The 18568-nt window shown below is 37.5% G+C and overlaps 1 protein-coding gene across 1 annotated transcript; it reads left to right on the top strand.

Annotated features, from left to right (window-relative positions):
• The first annotated feature begins 296 nt into the window (after positions 1-296).
• Positions 297-15598, top strand: LOC140144949 (extracellular serine proteinase-like). The gene is made up of 7 exons (XM_072166746.1): positions 297-599; positions 7486-7626; positions 8567-8702; positions 11879-12000; positions 13722-13857; positions 14661-14848; positions 15566-15598. The coding sequence occupies exons 1-7, from the start codon at positions 450-452 to the stop codon at positions 15596-15598; spliced, it is 906 nt and encodes a 301-aa protein (XP_072022847.1). The 5' UTR covers positions 297-449.
• The last annotated feature ends 2970 nt before the right edge of the window (positions 15599-18568 follow it).

Genomic DNA, 18568 nt, shown 5'->3' with positions numbered 1-18568 from the left:
CTCTGCCTGTAATTTTTTTTCAAGCCTGGGAAATAATAAGTTTATTTGGCTTCACAACGCTAAATTATTCATGACTTGCCCAACCTGGTGGTGTAAAGTGCTCCCCATAACATATGAATATTAAGCAATAATACAATGGCTAATTTAAATAAGAAAGCGTCACATGCAAATGAGGGATTGCCCTCTCCAAGAATTGCTTCATGCTATTATTCAAAACTGAAATACTGGGATTTACCGTTTCGCTTCATCGGCTTGGGATAATGGATGATATGATTGAGGTCATGTTAAAGCTATCATGATTGAAGTACGCTTTCATTCTGTTCATTGGGCTGAGCAGTATATTTTAGCACCATAAAAACGAACGACGTTCTTGTTTGTTTGATTGGAGGAAAAAAATAATAGTAAACTACGATTTTGTTGCTGGCTACTGCTACTATATAAAAACAGAAATGCTGCGATTAAAGCATGCAATCCTCAACCGGACATTGCTGTTGCTAACAATAATCTTTGTCACTTTTAAAGTCGTCAGAACAGAAGCACCCATCTATAAGGCAGCCGCTGAAGCTAAAATACCCGGACAATATATTGTAGTGCTACAGGTAAGCAGTTAACAGAGCTCAAATTCTTGGAATATATTGGTAAGCAGTCAACGGAGCTCAAATACCCGGCCAATATAGTATTTAAGTAAGCGAGATCGTTGTTCCTTTGGGAAGTCATAACCCGAACAATATATTTGTTATCAAAAGGTAAGCAGTCAGCAGAGCCGGGTCGATATATTGTATACTGTATCCATGCCAGAACGAAACCAGGAGGGTGAAAGTGCATAGGAACAATGCCGGAAACTACGTCACGCTATTGTTCGACCTAGGCTACATATTTTTAACGCATGCGTGTTCGTCAATAGAGCTTTAGACTCCTCCACCTTCGCAACACGGTACGTGGAGTGACTGGAATCACACTGACGGCGGAGGAGAATACTAGCTGGTCAAACAGTTTAATTCTATCAAGCATATAATACCTAAACAATCATCGTCATTTGATCTATTTACTCACAGAATATATTGTATACTCAAAATATAATTTTAAAAATAGTAGGCCTAAACCTGTAAACTTATATATTTGTGTACTAAAATATAAGGACACGTGATGTCGAAGACAAAATGGCCGCTAATCCGCCTATTGTGAGACCTAGGATACATATTTCGAAAGAGGGCAGCAGACTAGGATGCCTATCCCTTTGTCTATTATTCCTGACGAAACGTCCAATGACGTCATTCGACGATTCCATCATCTCGGAGAGGGTTTACTGTAAAACTGCTTCATAAGAAAGACGCTAGCGATGACCACGTGCAATTTGACCAATAAATGAATCTGTTTTAATTGTATAAGTACTATCACGTCAGTTCATTTGACAAAAACTACAATGGCTGGAATAATAGAATATAAACCCATCTATTAACTCAGAAAAGATCGATATAGCTTTGATGATAGGAAAAAGGCCACTCGTGAAAAAAATCCTGCAACTGCAACTGTGATTTATTTTTCATATTTTGCAGATTTTGGTGATATTTTAGGGTCATTTTAGCATTAAAAAAAACCCCACTCTACTTGAAAGGTCCGTCCGCCCGTAGAACAGTGTTTAAGTCGCCTTACTGATATTTCTGAATACGACATGGTACATGTTTTTTTTTATTTTAGTGTCTAAGATGTATATTATTTTTTTTCATTTTTCACCGATGTCAATTTCAGCAAATGATTCATAATTTCAATACTTTTTATCTTTGGTTACTGAAAATATACACTTTTATTTTGGTGTTTGAAGCTTGAAAAGTAGAATAAACTATATAAAGACGAAAAGGGTATTTGGGTTGAAATCCTTGATTGTCTGGTTTAAGGAACTATTTTAAAGCATATACAAAAGAATTATATAGCTTATAACCTATTCCGCTTCATCGGTTTTATATTCCGAGAGATTTCTAATACTAAATTTGGTAATAAAGAATACCCAAAGGCCATTTGTCTTGAATAAATTTACATTTCAAATAAATTTCTAGAGGGACAACCTTGAAAGAAGTGAAACAAAGTGATCCAAACAATGTGATAGTGACTGTAGACTATAGACTTTTATGCTCAAATGCTGTTACGTCGTGTGTCATATCAGTTTTACATGTGTTGTATGAAAGACAAAGGTAGTGTTTATGTGATGTGATGTACCCTGAGTAATTTAATTTGATTATTTATCTTTTTCATGAGAGAATTTGGAGAATAAAAATGTAAAAAATATAAAAATAAATGTTGGTATTTATACAGCGCGCACATTTGTCCAGTGGCAGAGCAAGGTTAGATGGTTTTGCCAGTTAAAGTAGTTTTCTTTGCTGATTATTACTCTTTCAGTGGTACAAAATAAGATTTTGGGGATGTAAAATGGTAACCCTTGGGCAATTAGAAATATTCAAGATGGCCGCTATAGATAATAAAATTTAGCTCGGTTATTCACTAGCGGTACCATAATAAATGATAACTTAAAGTATTTTGTGTAAATTATTTTCCTTTTGGATGCTTTAAATATAAACTATATACAGTTTTAAACATGACACTCTCGCAATTCAAAATGGCCGCTGTTAAACGTCATAAGCAAAAACCATTAGTTTCAAGGTAAAGTTATTTTGCCAGATTTTGTTTCTTACAATAATTAATGTAAACCCTAGAATTAAGCATATCCAGTTTGACATTTTACTTCTTTACAATCGCATAAAAATTCCAAGATGGCCACCACCGAAATGAAATAACACATTTTGGAAGACTTTTTGCAGGGAGTGTATGGAGTGACAGCTCGGGGTTAACAGCTTTCCATTTGGTGATATCTGAACTGATATCTGTATCAAAATTATCTGCCCAACTTGCACCAATCCTTCCTGAGCTGAGCGCCTTCAATTGTTTGACGACTAATATCAACAGCGCCTGCAACTGAAGCCGAAATTCTTGAATGATCGATCATTATAGCAACATGTAACCCGGTAGTCGAACAGATGGTTTATAATCACCTTTGAATCTCTGGGTAAGACACCCAATGCCACTTGAAGATCCATTGCTTGCTTTTGCACAGGACTTTGTTGCCTATCAGTAAAGCTGACAAGGACTTCTGTAACTTCGGCGAGGAAATTGTAGCATGTCAGATACTGATTATGCAGCCAAATCCTCATCGATAGGGATATTGTAGTGTGACTTTACAATGCGTATGTATTTGCACTCTCGTACTACCTGTTTGGTTACTCTTTGGATGCTACTTCCTATAACAGTTTCATTATAACTTCACCTTTCACGTGCGTTAAAGTTGCAACGGAATACGATAATACTAGAATAACTTTGTAATGAAAGAACTAGAAGCTATTCGGCAAAGTTTGTTTGGAATTCTTCATTGAGTCACCTACGATCAGCGCGAGTTAATGTGATTTCCAAATGTGTGCAGCATTCCTGATACAATTCAGCAGGTTTCCAAATGCGACATCTTCAGCATGTTTTAGGAAATCCATCAGTTGCATCTTCTTCAGATGCTGCAACATCACAGCGTGTATTGCCTTTGTCACTAAAACAGTAAAACAATACAGTTTGTTTGCTTGTTTTATTTCTTCTTTAACCTGGAACACTCACTGAATTAAAAACACAATCATTCTGTTCTTCCTTAAGGCACAGGATCTATGTGATGCCTAATTCCATCGCGTGAAGATCACTCACAGAGATTTCTAAACGTTCTCTGATTTCATTTGTCTAGCTATCACCACGATCACGCATTTTGCTATCAGATACTCAAATGTTGGCATAACATCCATTGGTGTATTCTATTGCTAAAATGGTCTGAAAGACAGGTAAAACTTTATGCAAATGGTTAAGAATGGTTAAATTAAATAACAAGAAACGTATGCGTATGATATGTTATGCAAACCATTCAATATATTAAGAAAAGACAGTTACCTATTATGAGCATACATTACACAACTCACGGGACGCCATCATGGCAATTTGGGATCACTGAATGAAGCGTGTCAATTCATAATCTACGTGCATATATTACATATTGGGCCGACACTACAATTAATGCGCACTAAATATGCTATAATTATTTGTTTTGTTACAAAAAAAACATTTGAATGCTATTTAAGAGTTACGTGTCGGCTATTTTGAATATCTCGGATTACCCAAGGGTGACAACTTCACACCCCTTAGAATCGATCATACACCACTCAAAGATCATTTATTAGCAAAAAACTAACTTTGACTGCCCAAAACACTATAATTATTTGGTATGCTACCATTTGTCACTAAAACAACATTTAAATGCTATTTCAGAGTTACGAATCGGCCATTTTGAATATCTCGGATTGCCCAAGGGTGACAATTTCACACTCCTTAGAATCTTATTCTACATCACTCAAAGATTATTTCTCATCAGCAAAAAAATAATTCTTAACTGCTCAAAAGAGTATTTGGTATGATACCTTTTGTCAATAAAACACCATTTGAATGCTATTTCAGAGATACGTGGCGGCCCGGCATCTTGAATATCTCGAATTGCCCAAGGGTGACAATTTCACACCCTTTAGAATCTTATCCTACGCCACTCAAAGATCATTTATCAGCAAAGAAACCAACTTTAACTGCCCAAAACACTATAATTATTTGGTATGGTACCATTTGTCACTAAAACACCATTTGAATGCTATTTCAGAGTAACGAATCGGCCATTCTGAATATCTTAGATTGCCCAAGTGTGACAATTTAACAGCCCCTAGAATCTTATTCTACACCACTCAAAGATCATTTATAAGCAAAAAAATAAACTTTAACTGCCCAGAACAGCATTTGGTATGATACCCTTTGGCAATAAAACACCATTAGAATGCTATTTCAGAGATATGTGGCGGCCATCTTGAATATCTCGTCTTGCCCGAGGGTGATAATTTCACACCCCTTAGAATCCTATTCCGCACCACTCAAAGATCATTTATCAGCAAATAACAAACTTTCATACACTCTTAGAACCACATAGCCAATCAGAAAAGCCGTTAGAAAAATACGCTTAGTGCATTAATATTGTACGGGCGCGCAGTCCGCGTACTACCCGCAGTGCTTTCGCGCGCGTTCGCATCGCGTAGGATTGATTCATTTTCCTGGCGGGTTGATGCATTTATATTTGCTCGTATTTTCCAACATTTTTAGTGACAATTTTGTTATAAAATTAGCAAAAATCACGGTTTTTTTTCTCGTGTATGAAATAGGTTAATAAATGCGCATTACTTGTTGCTCGAGAAATTGTACAAAATAATACACTTGTACTGAGATGTTGATGCGTCTAATGCACTCCCTTCGGGGCTCGTGCATTAGACGCATCAACATCTCAGTACGCGTGCATTATTTTGTACAATTTCACTCTCAACAAGTAAGACGCATTCATTAACCTATAATTAACTGCCCAAAACACTATAGTTATTTGATATGATACCTTTTGTCACTAAAACACCATTTGAATGTTATTTTAGAGATACGTGGCGGCCATCTTGAATATCTCGGATTGCCCAAGGGTGACGATTTTTCATCCCATGGAATCTTTGTCTACACCACTCAAAGATCAATAACCAGCAAAAAACAAACTTTAACTGGCAAAACCATCTAACCCCACAAATATGGTGTTTGCAGCCGGAGTACATGTACTAAAGTGATTTACGCTGTCGTTAGAATAAGTCAGCTGCCATACAATGCCCGAGACATGCTGATACCTTTGGGCGGCGATCAATTAAAAATATTCATAACAACTCATAGAGCACGATGGCACCGTCATCGGGGCTCGAACTCGCAATCCACTGTTTGAGAAAAATTTATAACCTTAGAATCGCGGATGAAATCATGGGTCAAATAATATGATAATGCAGCTATATGCTTGTACATATTTTTATTGGCCTTTGGCTACATGAACTCTGAAGGGGGACATGACAAAACAAAAGTGCACTTAAATTGTGAATTAAGTATATGTTTGACATATAGACATCGAGTATCGATGAAATCGGACATTTTAATCTACCTGAAACTAGGCTTCGTAGAAAAATACGACAATTGACTTTTTAAGTTTAAGACCCACTGTGACCTTCGATCCCTCGTGGGGACCACAGGTGGCACACAAAAAATGGAACCAATTAAATGTTTATTAATTGGTTCCACTAATGTAGGAATATAAAATCCCAAACCCATAACGCCCTGTACTAGAAGCCTGTTTCCTGGAAAAAGAGAGTGTTCGGCGAAAGAAGCATCTTAGCATAAGAAGTGACATCTGTGCGAGGATTTGAGTATTTGGAGACAGCAGCACCATTTCTGTGCGAGTTTTAAGCGCAAAAGGATATATAAATGCAAGGGTACAATGGACTTCGTTGAAAAGTGATCTTCGAGGAATAAGCGAACAAGGATTTAAACACTCGCTAGTCAGAACATTGTAACAGAACATTAAAATCAACAAGAAGAAGACTGCTGGTTAAGTACTGATTATTTAAAATTGCGATTGCGTGATTATATTGTATGTGCATAATTTATTGTTCATGTATAAATCATATTTTATGCGGCCCATACGGGTTCAATCTTATTGATCAATATCAAAAACCCTAGATACAAGAGTGGATACAAACTCTACCATTGAACACGCACAATGGTAGATTTTGTATCCACTTCTGCATCTAGGGTCCCCAATAATGATCAATATTTTGATCGTGTATGGGCCACATCACGTGTAATTAAAGCCTTAGGTTTCGTTAACTTAATCAAACAGTGTATTATTGTTGTGCATTCGAAAGGTTTTGGCCTTGAGTAATTACAGCTCGTATCAATGATCATACAGAACAGAAATGTCATAAAAATAATCCACATAATGGGGTTACAAGACAACTTATAACATACTGAATGACCCTCATTTTTACCTTTACCTGCAAAATCAACATACTGATATTTCTGTTGTGTGCACAGTTTGATTTCAGTATTTCTGTTTGTCATGACCATTTGATAATTTTTTGCAATTTTGTCACAAGTTTCCGTTTTGCTGGGCTGCGGAAGCACAAAAAACTATTTTGCGTCTGGCATCAGGGCAAAGGGGCTGCGTGATTGGTTGCTGACCTGGACAGTACGGCATTTTCGGTCCGGTTGACAGGACGTCATAATCAAACTAGTATTTTCAATTCACAAAATGAGTCAATAATAATATAATTATAGTCCGTATATCTTCCTCGAGTCAGTAAAGTAAAATCAGTAGTGTTCATTTTTTGAATGAGGAATCTGTTATGCTAGTTGGATTCCTTATATCATTTACTTTCGGAAAATGTATACTTTTATATAATTCTCATCATTATATTTAAAGATACAATAAAAAATCTAATTTACTGTCTCGAGAAAGGTATACAGACTATAGCAGTGGGTCATTTGCTTTTTTTTATTTCCGCTTTCTCTCAGGATGATATGGACATGGACAATTACGCCAAAGCTTTCGATGATATGATTCACTGGAATACACCTGAAGGAACGATGCAACGTGAATATCGGCACACCATTAAAGGATTTGCGTCTCGTTTATCCCGGGATTCGGTTAAAAAGGTAAATATACTGCGCACAAAGAGTATCCGAACACTTAAAACCGAACACCAAACAAAGTAGTCAATAAATGGAACATTTTGATACCTCATTCAGCACGGTCCTACTTTATTTTCCCAACTTATACCAACTTAAGGTTAAATACGAGGTATTGTTGGTCGAAGCAGCCAAATAAAAAAATCGATTTTCATTATCTGAATCAATATATTATTGAAAAGTAACACTTTGGTGTTTTGCAAAAGTTCATTCTACAAATCATATACTTTGAAAACTTGCTTAATTTATTGTTGTTAATGAGTTATGTACGTTTTACAAAAGTGTTGTTTTTTCAGCCCTCTTTACAACATAACTCAAGAACCACAGGACTTACTAAAGTATATTCTGCTACATGCTCGCTATGAATTGAGCAATGCATTTTTTGCTAAAGCTCACTACCATTCGCAAGATGCTGTAAACTTTTTTTGTTGCTTCGACCAACAATACATCATTATACCCTTAAATGAGAAAAAAAGGGCGCTTCAAAAGTGACAATAGCTTTACACTTTTTTCTCAAACCACGCTAGTTATGAGCACAGTGGTGAGTGCTGATCTTTCACCCTGTAATATGAGAACTTACAAAAGCCGACAGGAATCACCCTGAAGGAGGAATATCCCAAATGTGTCACTTTTGAAATGCTTCTCCATTCAAATTGATACAACTTGAGGGAATAAAGTCGCATCGTGCCGAATGAATCAAAATACGCAGAATAAAATGATCTATTAGTTATTTTATTGTTAACAGAACAAAATTACAACACATTTACCTATGGAGCAATGTAATGCACATTATCATGTAATCAACTGAAATTTTGAACTGAAAGTTTTCTCCTAAAACATAAAAAGATGATGCTAGGATCACTAAATACTCCTTTAACATCATATCGTTCTTAATCCATTCTTACAGCTTCGTCAATCCAAAATGGTGAAGTATATTGAAGAGGATTCTATGGTGTATCCCACATCTGGTGTTACATCGTGGGGACTTGATCGTGTGGACCAGAGAGATTTGCCATTAGATAATAATGCAACAACTTATTTAGGTATTGCCACGTCTTTAGAAGACAATAGAGCTATTCAATAGAAACCTTTATCCTCTTTACCCGGGCTTCGGCGTATACTTTACCTCCGTGTGTATATGATTCTTATAAATGAAATGCACCGGTCGGTAAATGTATCAATTTAGCACAGCTTAATTTTATTCCAAACCAACAATTACTCACAACTCATATATTTAAATTGTCCCAATAAAAATATTATTGTTTTGATTGGTGGGCAATAAGAATATACCTTTTACAGCTTGGACAGATTTTTTGCTGAGAAAATAGTCCTGAGAATGATTTGAAAGGTGTAAGTCTTAATGGAGCCGACAAGTTTCGAAGCAGAAAATGGTGCATTTTCACTAAGTGGGGCTTGCAATTTAGCTCTAGTTCAGCCTATTATTGAAGCTGCAGTTTAAACTCTAATGCAGAGGCTGTGATGGGCAACGCACTGAAAGGACTATTGTTCTATTGTGTCCGATTTGAGCGCTGACATATTGGAAAATGTTGCCAATCAATATTCATGAGAGTGTACATTGAACGTCCAATTTTCGAAATTGGGTGACTTGTGCTTGGTAGGTGTGAAGTACATCTGTCTGGGCGTTTTAATTACGTAACGCATAATAGCATTGACAACATCGAATGGCTGCCTGTAGTGCTGTTACTGTTAGGCCTATGTGGGGGGGGGGGGGCTGTGTTTAGTTTCTATAATAATTATTATTAGGCCTACATTTATTTATCCTCCCTTTCTTTTCCTTTTTCTGTACTTATTCTTTCCTGGCTAAAGTATCACCCCCTCTCCTTTTCTCCCTTCCCTTCTCCATCCCCTGTTACTTTTTGTCCCCTCTCATTCCTATCATTTTCCTTATCTTTCTATTATTTTATTTATTTTTATTATTTTTTCTCTTTATTTCTTCCCCCTCTCATTCTCCATATCCCTCCTCCACCTCTTCCTCCCCTCATTCCCTCCCAAGACCTCTCACAGAAGAGCTGCCCCCCCTTCGGTACGCCACGGTATGCCAATCTCCTTCTTAAAATAAAATTAAATGTCAATTTGTGAAACAACTTTTATATAGGCCTACACCAGTACTTATTATATGTTACATGTATACGTAGCTAGTATAACCATTATACAGTACTAAAGACATGTAGACTTGGCAGCCTTAATTCTGATGTGCAATCGATTTAAATGAAGCACCTAAAGTCAGTGGCTGATATAAACGAACTGTACACCCACGGCTAATGTGTGCCTTTTGTGCTTATACGGCTACTCAATTACACCCTTTGGATATATGGGAACAAAAGGTACCTCTCGCTAGTGTAGGCGCTTTCACGTGACTTTCGTTTGATCACTTATTGACAGTAGCCTGCCTATAGCGTTAATACGCTGTCAGGATAGTTACCGATTTAATGGCGGAAGCCCTTTGTCTCGAACAAAAGGTACCTCTCGATGAATAGCGTTTCGGAAACTCAAATAGGCATAAAGGAACAATATGCGTTATGTAATGTATTTCCTCTCCTTTCTATCTAACCTCCTTGGTGATGGGTGATTATTTATTCTATCATTTCATCTGTCAAATCAGCATTCAATCTCTGTTCGACTTTCTGTCCATAGGCCAGACAAAACAGTCACGTGTTGAATTAATGGCATCGATGAAAATGGAATGTCAGATAATCATACAACTGGGATCTTAACCTGTCTTAACGACCGAGAACAAAAGCTATACAGTAATGTACAATATTACCAACGCCGCGGTAAGGCCGCAAAATTGCGCTAGTGCATTTTATAAGTAAGATCGTCCTTTTACTACGGCAATAGGTATTGGATGGTTATCAATGTACCTCAGTTCGTTGGCTGAACGTAAAACGTTTAAACCCGAGGACATTTTGATGCGCCTTTGTGGTTTCACTGCTTTATTGCATCGGCAACACTGACTAACATTAAGATGGGCCCAAATGAGGTTTCATTGCGAAGTCAAACAGAAGTGTGGTATATCGTCAGCTACCCTTGTATTTCAACATCATTTAAGCCTAACCGAACCAAATATCAAAAATACTAAATTCACAAAGCATATGCACGCGCGGGTATCCCCCTAGATTTGATTGCGTCATAATGTGAACAGTCATATGACCACGGAAAGCTTGGCCTGCCAAGGTAGACCACGTAGGAAGGTAGGTCAGTGCACGGGTGTGGCCGAGGGGTCGGGGGTTCAAAACCGCACCCGAGAAAAAAGGTTTTCTCTTCTTCTTTCTTTCTTCCTCCCTTCTTTCCTTCCCCCTCGCCAAAAAGCAACTGGGGCGTTAGGACTAATATTAACATGTTTACCGAGCAATACCAGGAACTTAAAGAGGCACATTCAGTGATTTGCTCATCAGGACGATCGTAAAAATCATCCAATTTCAGATTTTGCTAGTGGTTTACCTGACATTTACATGTATCTGTAATTTATACACTGACAGTATATAAATTAGCTATATGTAGTTGAATGGGGCTTCAACTTCGTCAATAATGCTGTTTTCTTCGTTTTTTTTCAAATATTTCATTTCAAAAATACCAAATGACAATTTGAGAAACTTTTTGCACGTTTAAGCATTTTATAAACAATAATTTATATTTTCTACACTTGTGCTGGGATCACTGAATGGGCCTTTAACAATCTGATGATTTCTTGGTAATTACACTGAGCTCGATCATAATTAGTTTAGTATGACAACCTTTATTGGAAAGTTGACGTTCTTCCTAAGCTGTAAATCTTTTTGCCACACCATGATTGAGCCACCTTTATCGGCAGACTTGATGTAATGGCCATGATGGCTGAGCGCTCCCCACTACCCTCTCGCAGTCTTCCAGTCTCTGGGCAGTCATTCTTCATCCAATGACTTCCTGAAGATGATAAACATGGCTTACACATTAGTTTTGGACCGGTTTTGGAGGAGTTTTGTGACCGTGTCTTGGTGTTGTTGATCCTTCCACGCTAGCCATATGAGTCTTTATTTTGGGACTTTCTTTTGATTATTATGTAATTATATTTCAGCCGAATTTATAAAATAAGATAAAAATAACGAAATAGTTTCTTTATATCCCAATGTCGAAGCAAGCGCTTATGCTCAACCCGACACCAGCCATTTGATTAATGTAACCATTACTCTTTATTTATATTTTTCCTGTTTTTTAAAAGGTGATGGTACTGACACTCATATATATGTGATCGACACTGGCATACTCTACAGCCATGATGAGTTTATTGGTCGAACTGGAGATGGCTTTAATCTGGTTAACGATGGATTTGACTATGATACGGTACGTTTGATATTCAAATCGTAGTATAGTAATAAGTTCAATAATATTGAAAAGCGCTGTTCAGTCCACCGTGTTTTGAGTGTATGAAATATTGATGTTGCTTTTCACTCAGAACTCTAGTCAACCGATGGCTATTGTTGTACAAGGCTCACTCAGTCATGTAATGAGGCAATACAAACGATCGAATTTGGTGTTGAAATAAGCAAAATTTTGAGTTACACCTTTTCAACATGTTCAATGCAAAATTCATTTTCTCGGCCAAGTAAATGTCATGAAAAACTATAATCCTCGATACTATATATTTTGTCCAAATCCTAGTGTTAAACTTATGCGTGAAATTCAGTCATTTAGTGTAAGATTTTTGATTTTGATAGGCTTCAACTTGGCCCACGAGCTTTAAAAAAATTTTTTGATCAACCTTTTAGCTTTTCAAAGCAATATAGTTCGCTAATGAAGGATATGCCCCAATTTCTAACGCACATCACCGTGAGCTATATATCATAGTTTTGTCAGAATTTCGGTTATGATTGCACCATTTTTCAAATCAACTCGCGAATGTAGCCATGGATGGATGATTTTGCGAGGCACAATAGAAATAACGATTATTTCTGCTGGTTATATTGGAAATGAAGTATTAAGTTGGACATTTTGGCAGTCACAAGTGAAAATAGGTGAAATAAAAACGGATGTTCTGACAAAACTATAAAACTATGTGCCTCACAGAGGTATGAAATATCTTTTTATAACGATCTATAGCAGTTTGAAACGCTAAATACTGAAAAAAGCTCGCGGGCTAAGTTAAGGCCTACAAAAATCAAAAATCTTACACTAAAAGACACAGTTTCGTGCCTAATTTTAACACCAGAATCTTTTTTAAAAGAATATTTGACCGAGAAAATAATTTTGGAATTACAGACCCAACCTTCTAAAAAAAAAAAAAAAAAAAAAAAACACGTCATCCACTCTCTAGGGCAGCAATTAATTCATTAATTTTTATGTAGAACCTTGTAGGCATGATATTAATCTTACTGTGGTACATGAATTTGTCAACATGCAATAACTGTTCTCTCATGTGATCACAGTGATGCGATCAAGCAAAATCAGCCGGAATTCGGAAATGTTGATTTTGAGATATAGCCAAACAAATGAAATGTGACGTGTCATGTCAAAAGGAGACACTTTTGGGCAGGATCGTAAATGGAGAAATAGCCAAAAATCTGCCCGGGAGATTTTTTCACAATTTGGGTTTGTTGCGAATTTGTGATATTATTAATGTTTAAAATATTGTCTGATAGTTTCAAATCGGAATATAACTGGCATCTTTTTCTAAGTAATTCCTATTCTCAACATTGTCAATAATATTTGTAAAGGCCGATATCTCAGTTTCCAATTTTATAATACCATAACTTACGAACTCAATATCTTCGCTTTAGGAATGTCCGATTTCATTGGGGAAAACGGTATTATGGAACAAAATATCTCTATATTTAAGATATGTAAAAACCTCAAAAGTGTCTCCTTTTGACATGACACGTCACAAATATTTCCTTTTGTTTTCTCTTGTTTTGGAAACTTTTTAATTGGTCATATCTTTTGAACTGGTTGTGGGTTTTTCTACAAAATACAACTTTGTAAATGCTTTTTACTATCCTATAAGAAACTGAAAATTTAATATTTCCGAGTTCTGACTGATTTTGCGTGATCTCTTCACATATGAATAGGATTGTCAAGGACATGGCACCCACTGTGCGGGCATAGCGGCTGGTTCAACCTATGGGATTGCTTCTAATGCAACTGTACACAGTGTCAGAGTATTTGGATGTTTTGGCGGTTCACCGACGTTTATTATTTTGGCAGGTTAGTATATGAATGTAAATAGTATTACAGGTCGATAGTCAGATAGTCTCAAGGGTCACTAGTCTAGGGTCACAGAGGTCACTAACTATAAGCCTAAACTTCACCCTAATCCTAACCTATAACCTAAGCTCTATAAATCTTAACCCTAAACATAACATTAACCCTATACCCAAAACCTAACATTAACTCTAATACTAACATTTACCCTAACACTGACCTAACCCTATCCCTAACACTAACTTGAATGCTAACCCTAACCTTAACTTATCCCTAACCCTAATCCTAACATAAACCTAAACCCTAGCTTCAACCCTTTTCGGATTAATGACCCTTCGGAATGATGGGCTGTTCCCGACTAGAATTATAATACTTCGCCTGGCTCTGTACACAATACCTGGGGGTACTCATCTTCAAAAAGGTAATTGGTCTGAAGTACCAGGGGTATTCGTCTTCGCAAAAGTAATTGGTCTATCTGCTCAATTTTGGAACACTATATACAATTCACCGCGTTTTTGTTCACTGCACCGTTTAAACGAAAAATATTTCGGGCGTTACATTTTACTGGGGTAATGAGAAAAATATGATTTTTCTGCTGATACCGAAATATAAGTTCTGTTGAAAAAATGGGGGATGGGGCTGTCGATCTGGTCAAGGTCCGGGACCACTAGAATACGGTATGTTATGACTTTATTTTCAAAATGATAATTTTCCGTGGGGAAAATTAGATAGATAGATAAAGATATAGATATGGATATCGAACGGCATCTAATGAAGAAGCAATTTTTTTCTAATTTATTTATCAGCAATGGAGTGGATTTTTGAGAATGCAACAAGACCTGCTGTATGTTCAATGTCGCTTGGTGGACCATCTGGACATCAGGTCAAGAATGATGCTGTTCGAAAGCTGGTCAATGCTGGGATTGTCGTTAGTGTATCAGCAGGGAATGATAACAGATACTCATGTGATAATTCACCAGCAAGCTCACCTGAGGTGAGTATAATACCCAAAAAATACATTATATTGCAAATACAAGGTGTCCCATAAAAAGGTTACATGTAGAAAATGAACCGCATTTTGTGACGGTACATATATACAACAAACAAAACAATGTCATTTTTTCAGATATTATTTATTCATCCTTCTTGTAACTGCTTGCTAAGTTTCAATTCCGTATCTTAAGCAACTTAACTTATGAGCGCAAGATGACAGGGGGTGTCAAGAGTGGCTAACCATCAAAATATCGCACAACGAAAGTTGAACACACGCACACCTTTGTTTTCAGATGTTTTCTTTATTACTTTTTATGTTTCTCTTATTTTTCATTGTTAAACTTATTGCACAAAGATACATCGAAAAAACAAATATTGTACACTGAAAATAAACCAGTTTTAGAGCTTCTTGACTATTTGTGGTAATAAATAAAGGAAGATGGTCATTAGAGAAGAACACATTTCAGATTTTGGTGAAAGCAGGTCTGCACGCTGTGATCTCCTGTCATCAACATAGGGAAATGAATAACAATCTTTTGCATTTAGGCCATGTTTGGATTTTGTTGATTTGAAATCGCTACTGTTTGTTTTTACATTTCTGATTTATCTCTTCAGAATAAAATACTAGTCTGCCATGGCCTACTCAAGTGCCTCGCCAAATGCACGGTGGCTGTGACGGTGGTATAATGAAACTAATGTTGCATTATGTCACGTATAGAGGTTGCTCAGGAATGAGTGGAATGCGGACTAAGTTTGTAGGTTGTGAATTTGAGGGTACTAGTAGAGGGTACATAGATTATGTCATGAAAAGGATATTTATTTATCTGTTCACAATAGCATTGATTATTTTCAAAAATCTACATGTAACGGTTTTTTGGGACATCCGGTACCTTTGCACAGTGGATGATGGATCGAGTAAAAAGGAACTAGCTCATTCCTGCGCCACGCGATGACGTGATTCAATTAGCCAATAAGAATCCGACTTCATGTTTACGTCATAAACTGCGCCAAATCGGGCTGTGCGAAAGATCTTTGCAAAATAGTGGTTATCAAAAAGTATTTAATAACAAAGTATTTTCTTCACTTTTGGGTTTCATTGATTAAAATTGACTATACCATTCGATATAATTGTTGTTCTTTTTTGAAATATTAATATGAGGTACGATTACTGACTATTTTTAAATAGTCAGTAATCGTCTCCCTCATATTAATCTAAGATAAGCTTTTGATGTCAACTCACATTTGCAATGGTTAAACGTAAGTGGTGTGTCATCGGGTGTATGATGAAGGCATTGCTACTAAAGCCATTTGTAGTTAGTAGAGTTACCCGCTCCAGCTTGTCCATGCCATGCCATGCCATGCTCTCACAGTACCAGTTTCTAGAACCATATCTATTGGCAGGACCTTCATCCACACTGCAGTTCACTTTTGGAATAGCCTACCAGATGGAGTAGTCGAGAGACATATCTGACAGGGCCGCGCACCATCCTTCACGAGTATAGTGCATAAGCGTCTTATTTCATGTGTCTGATGCTTTACTGTACCCTTTTTATCTATGCCCGTGCAACGGGGCATAGATATTGTATTTGTTCCGTGTAGTCTTCGGCTTCTTATCTATGCCCGTGTAAACGGGGCATAGATATTGTATTTGTTGTGTTTAGTCTTCGACTTCTCCTCCTTCTCCTTCTTCTCACGCTTCCTTTGCACTCCTCTAGCTCAAGAACTAAAGTAGCCTCGGGGCCCATACTTGGTATAATGATGGCCCATGACCCCTAGAAATTTCCTAGAGTAGCCCCGACCCCAGAGGTCAAAGGTCATGGGCTACAGGGGGCAATATGCCTAATTGGTCTCCCATCCACTCAGGAGGCCAGGACCGACGAAATGTTCAATGTGTATGAGGGCAGCAGTGGTCTCCCATCCACTCAGCAGGCCATGACCGACGAAATGTTCAATGTGTATGAGGGCAGCAGTGGTCTCCCATCCACTCAGGAGGCCACGATCGACCAACGAAATGTTCAATGTTCATGCAATGCAAAATAGCGGCAAATTGTTGAATTCATACTGTTTTTAATAACGTTTCGGATATAAAGAAGCTGTTTTGAACGATGGCAGTGGATTGAAGTATGTTTTGTACTTGTTTATTTGTAGGCCTATACTTGATGCTTCACTGTTTGCCGGGCCGTTTTGCACCCGTAGGCCTATACTTTTTGAACTTCTGATATGGCATGCATGCATGTGTTGATAAAAATATCGTCGGATGGTGATATCGTGATATGTTTTGGATGCGATATGCGAAAGACTGACGATGCCCAAGCCTAGCCCCTCCCGACAATCCAGCGACCGGGGTTCAATCCCCGCCGAGTCCTGATTTGTTCTCTTTCAATATTTTCATATGCCAGTTTGCTCGAGCCCCAATCACGCCATTTAAATTATAATTTCTCGAGCTTGCATCGTTTATTTCCGATCCTCGCATATATTAATTTGTGTTTCGCATTGTCTTACGCCCTGCTAGGGTGAAGCATATAGGCCGCCTCCTTCTTCATTATTTAATATATAATTGGCCGCTGAGACACAATGAGAGAGTGATTCACTTGATATTTTCAAAAAGACTTTAAAAACTCATCTGTTTAAGATTGCTTATGACAATTGACTTCTATATGTGACTGTTTTTATAATTGTGTGTTAATTTTTAATTGTTCAATGTTTGCGCCTCGGAATAGGTTGTCTAGATAGATGGCGCATTATAAATGCATTATTATTATTATTATCATGGGGACTTAAGTTGAGATTGCCCGAGTACCGACTGTGAACTCAGGTAGCATAGTGGTAAAGCTCTGGACCGGTAATCCAGCGACCGGGTTCAATCCCCGCTGAGTCCTGATTTTTTCTCTTTCAATATTTTCATATGCCAGTTTGCTCGAGCCCCAATCACACCATTTAAATTATAATTTCTCGAGCTTGCATCGTTTATTGGGCGGGTTTTTATTTTAGGTGCTAGGATAATGATACTTATAGGCCTATCATTTAAAGCTGATACCAAGGAGTATAAGTTTTCGTTTTGTGAATAGGGGAAGGGGGGTTAGGTGTGGTCACGGGCATAGATATTCGTGTTTGGTCAAACACAACTGTGGTTTCTAGTTCTCCTTCTCCTTAAGACCACTTCTTTGCACTCCTCTAGCTCAAGAACTAAAGTAGCCTCGGGGTCCATACTTGGTATAATGATGGCCCATGACCCCTAAAAATTTCCTAGGGTACCCTCGACCCCAGAGGTCAAAGGTCATAGGCTACAGGGAGCAATATGTGTAAACTTTTAAAACAGCTTTAGCTCAAGAACTATAGCGCCCTCAGGGTTCATACTTGGTACAACGATGGCCCATGACCCTTAGATATTTTCTGCACTAACATCGACCCCAGAGGTCAAAGGTCATGGGCTACAGGGGGCAATATGTATAAAATTTCAAACAGCTCTAGCTCAGGAACTACAGCGCCCTCAGGGTTCATACTTAGTTGGTACTTGGTACAATGATGACCCATGACCCTAGATGTATTCTATGTTAGCCGCATCCCCAGAGGTCAAAGTCTAAAGGCTTTAAAAAGCAAACTAGGTACGACATATTAAGACAGTGTAGCGCAATAGGTAGTATTTTATTAGCTACCTGTGTTTACAATGATAAAGGTCTGAATCGTACGTCAAGGAAACTCATCACTTGACAAAAAACTC

Source organism: Amphiura filiformis, unplaced genomic scaffold (genome assembly GCF_039555335.1).
Source record: "Amphiura filiformis unplaced genomic scaffold, Afil_fr2py scaffold_101, whole genome shotgun sequence".
Lineage (NCBI taxonomy): Eukaryota > Metazoa > Echinodermata > Ophiuroidea > Amphilepidida > Amphiuridae > Amphiura > Amphiura filiformis.
Note: the sequence above shows the minus strand (reverse complement) of the source record. Positions and strands in the feature narration are given on the sequence as shown.

What these genes read in the sequence shown, in the direction of transcription:
- LOC140144949 (XM_072166746.1), top strand. Translation starts at nt 450, where the DNA reads ATGCTGCGATTAAAGCATGCAATCCTCAACCGGACATTGCTGTTGCTA. An exon ending in AATATATTGTAGTGCTACAG is followed by an intron (nt 600 to 7,485) that starts GTAAGCAGTTAA and finishes GCTTTCTCTCAG; the next exon opens with GATGATATGGACATGGACAA. An exon ending in ATGGATTTGACTATGATACG is followed by an intron (nt 12,001 to 13,721) that starts GTACGTTTGATA and finishes ACATATGAATAG; the next exon opens with GATTGTCAAGGACATGGCAC.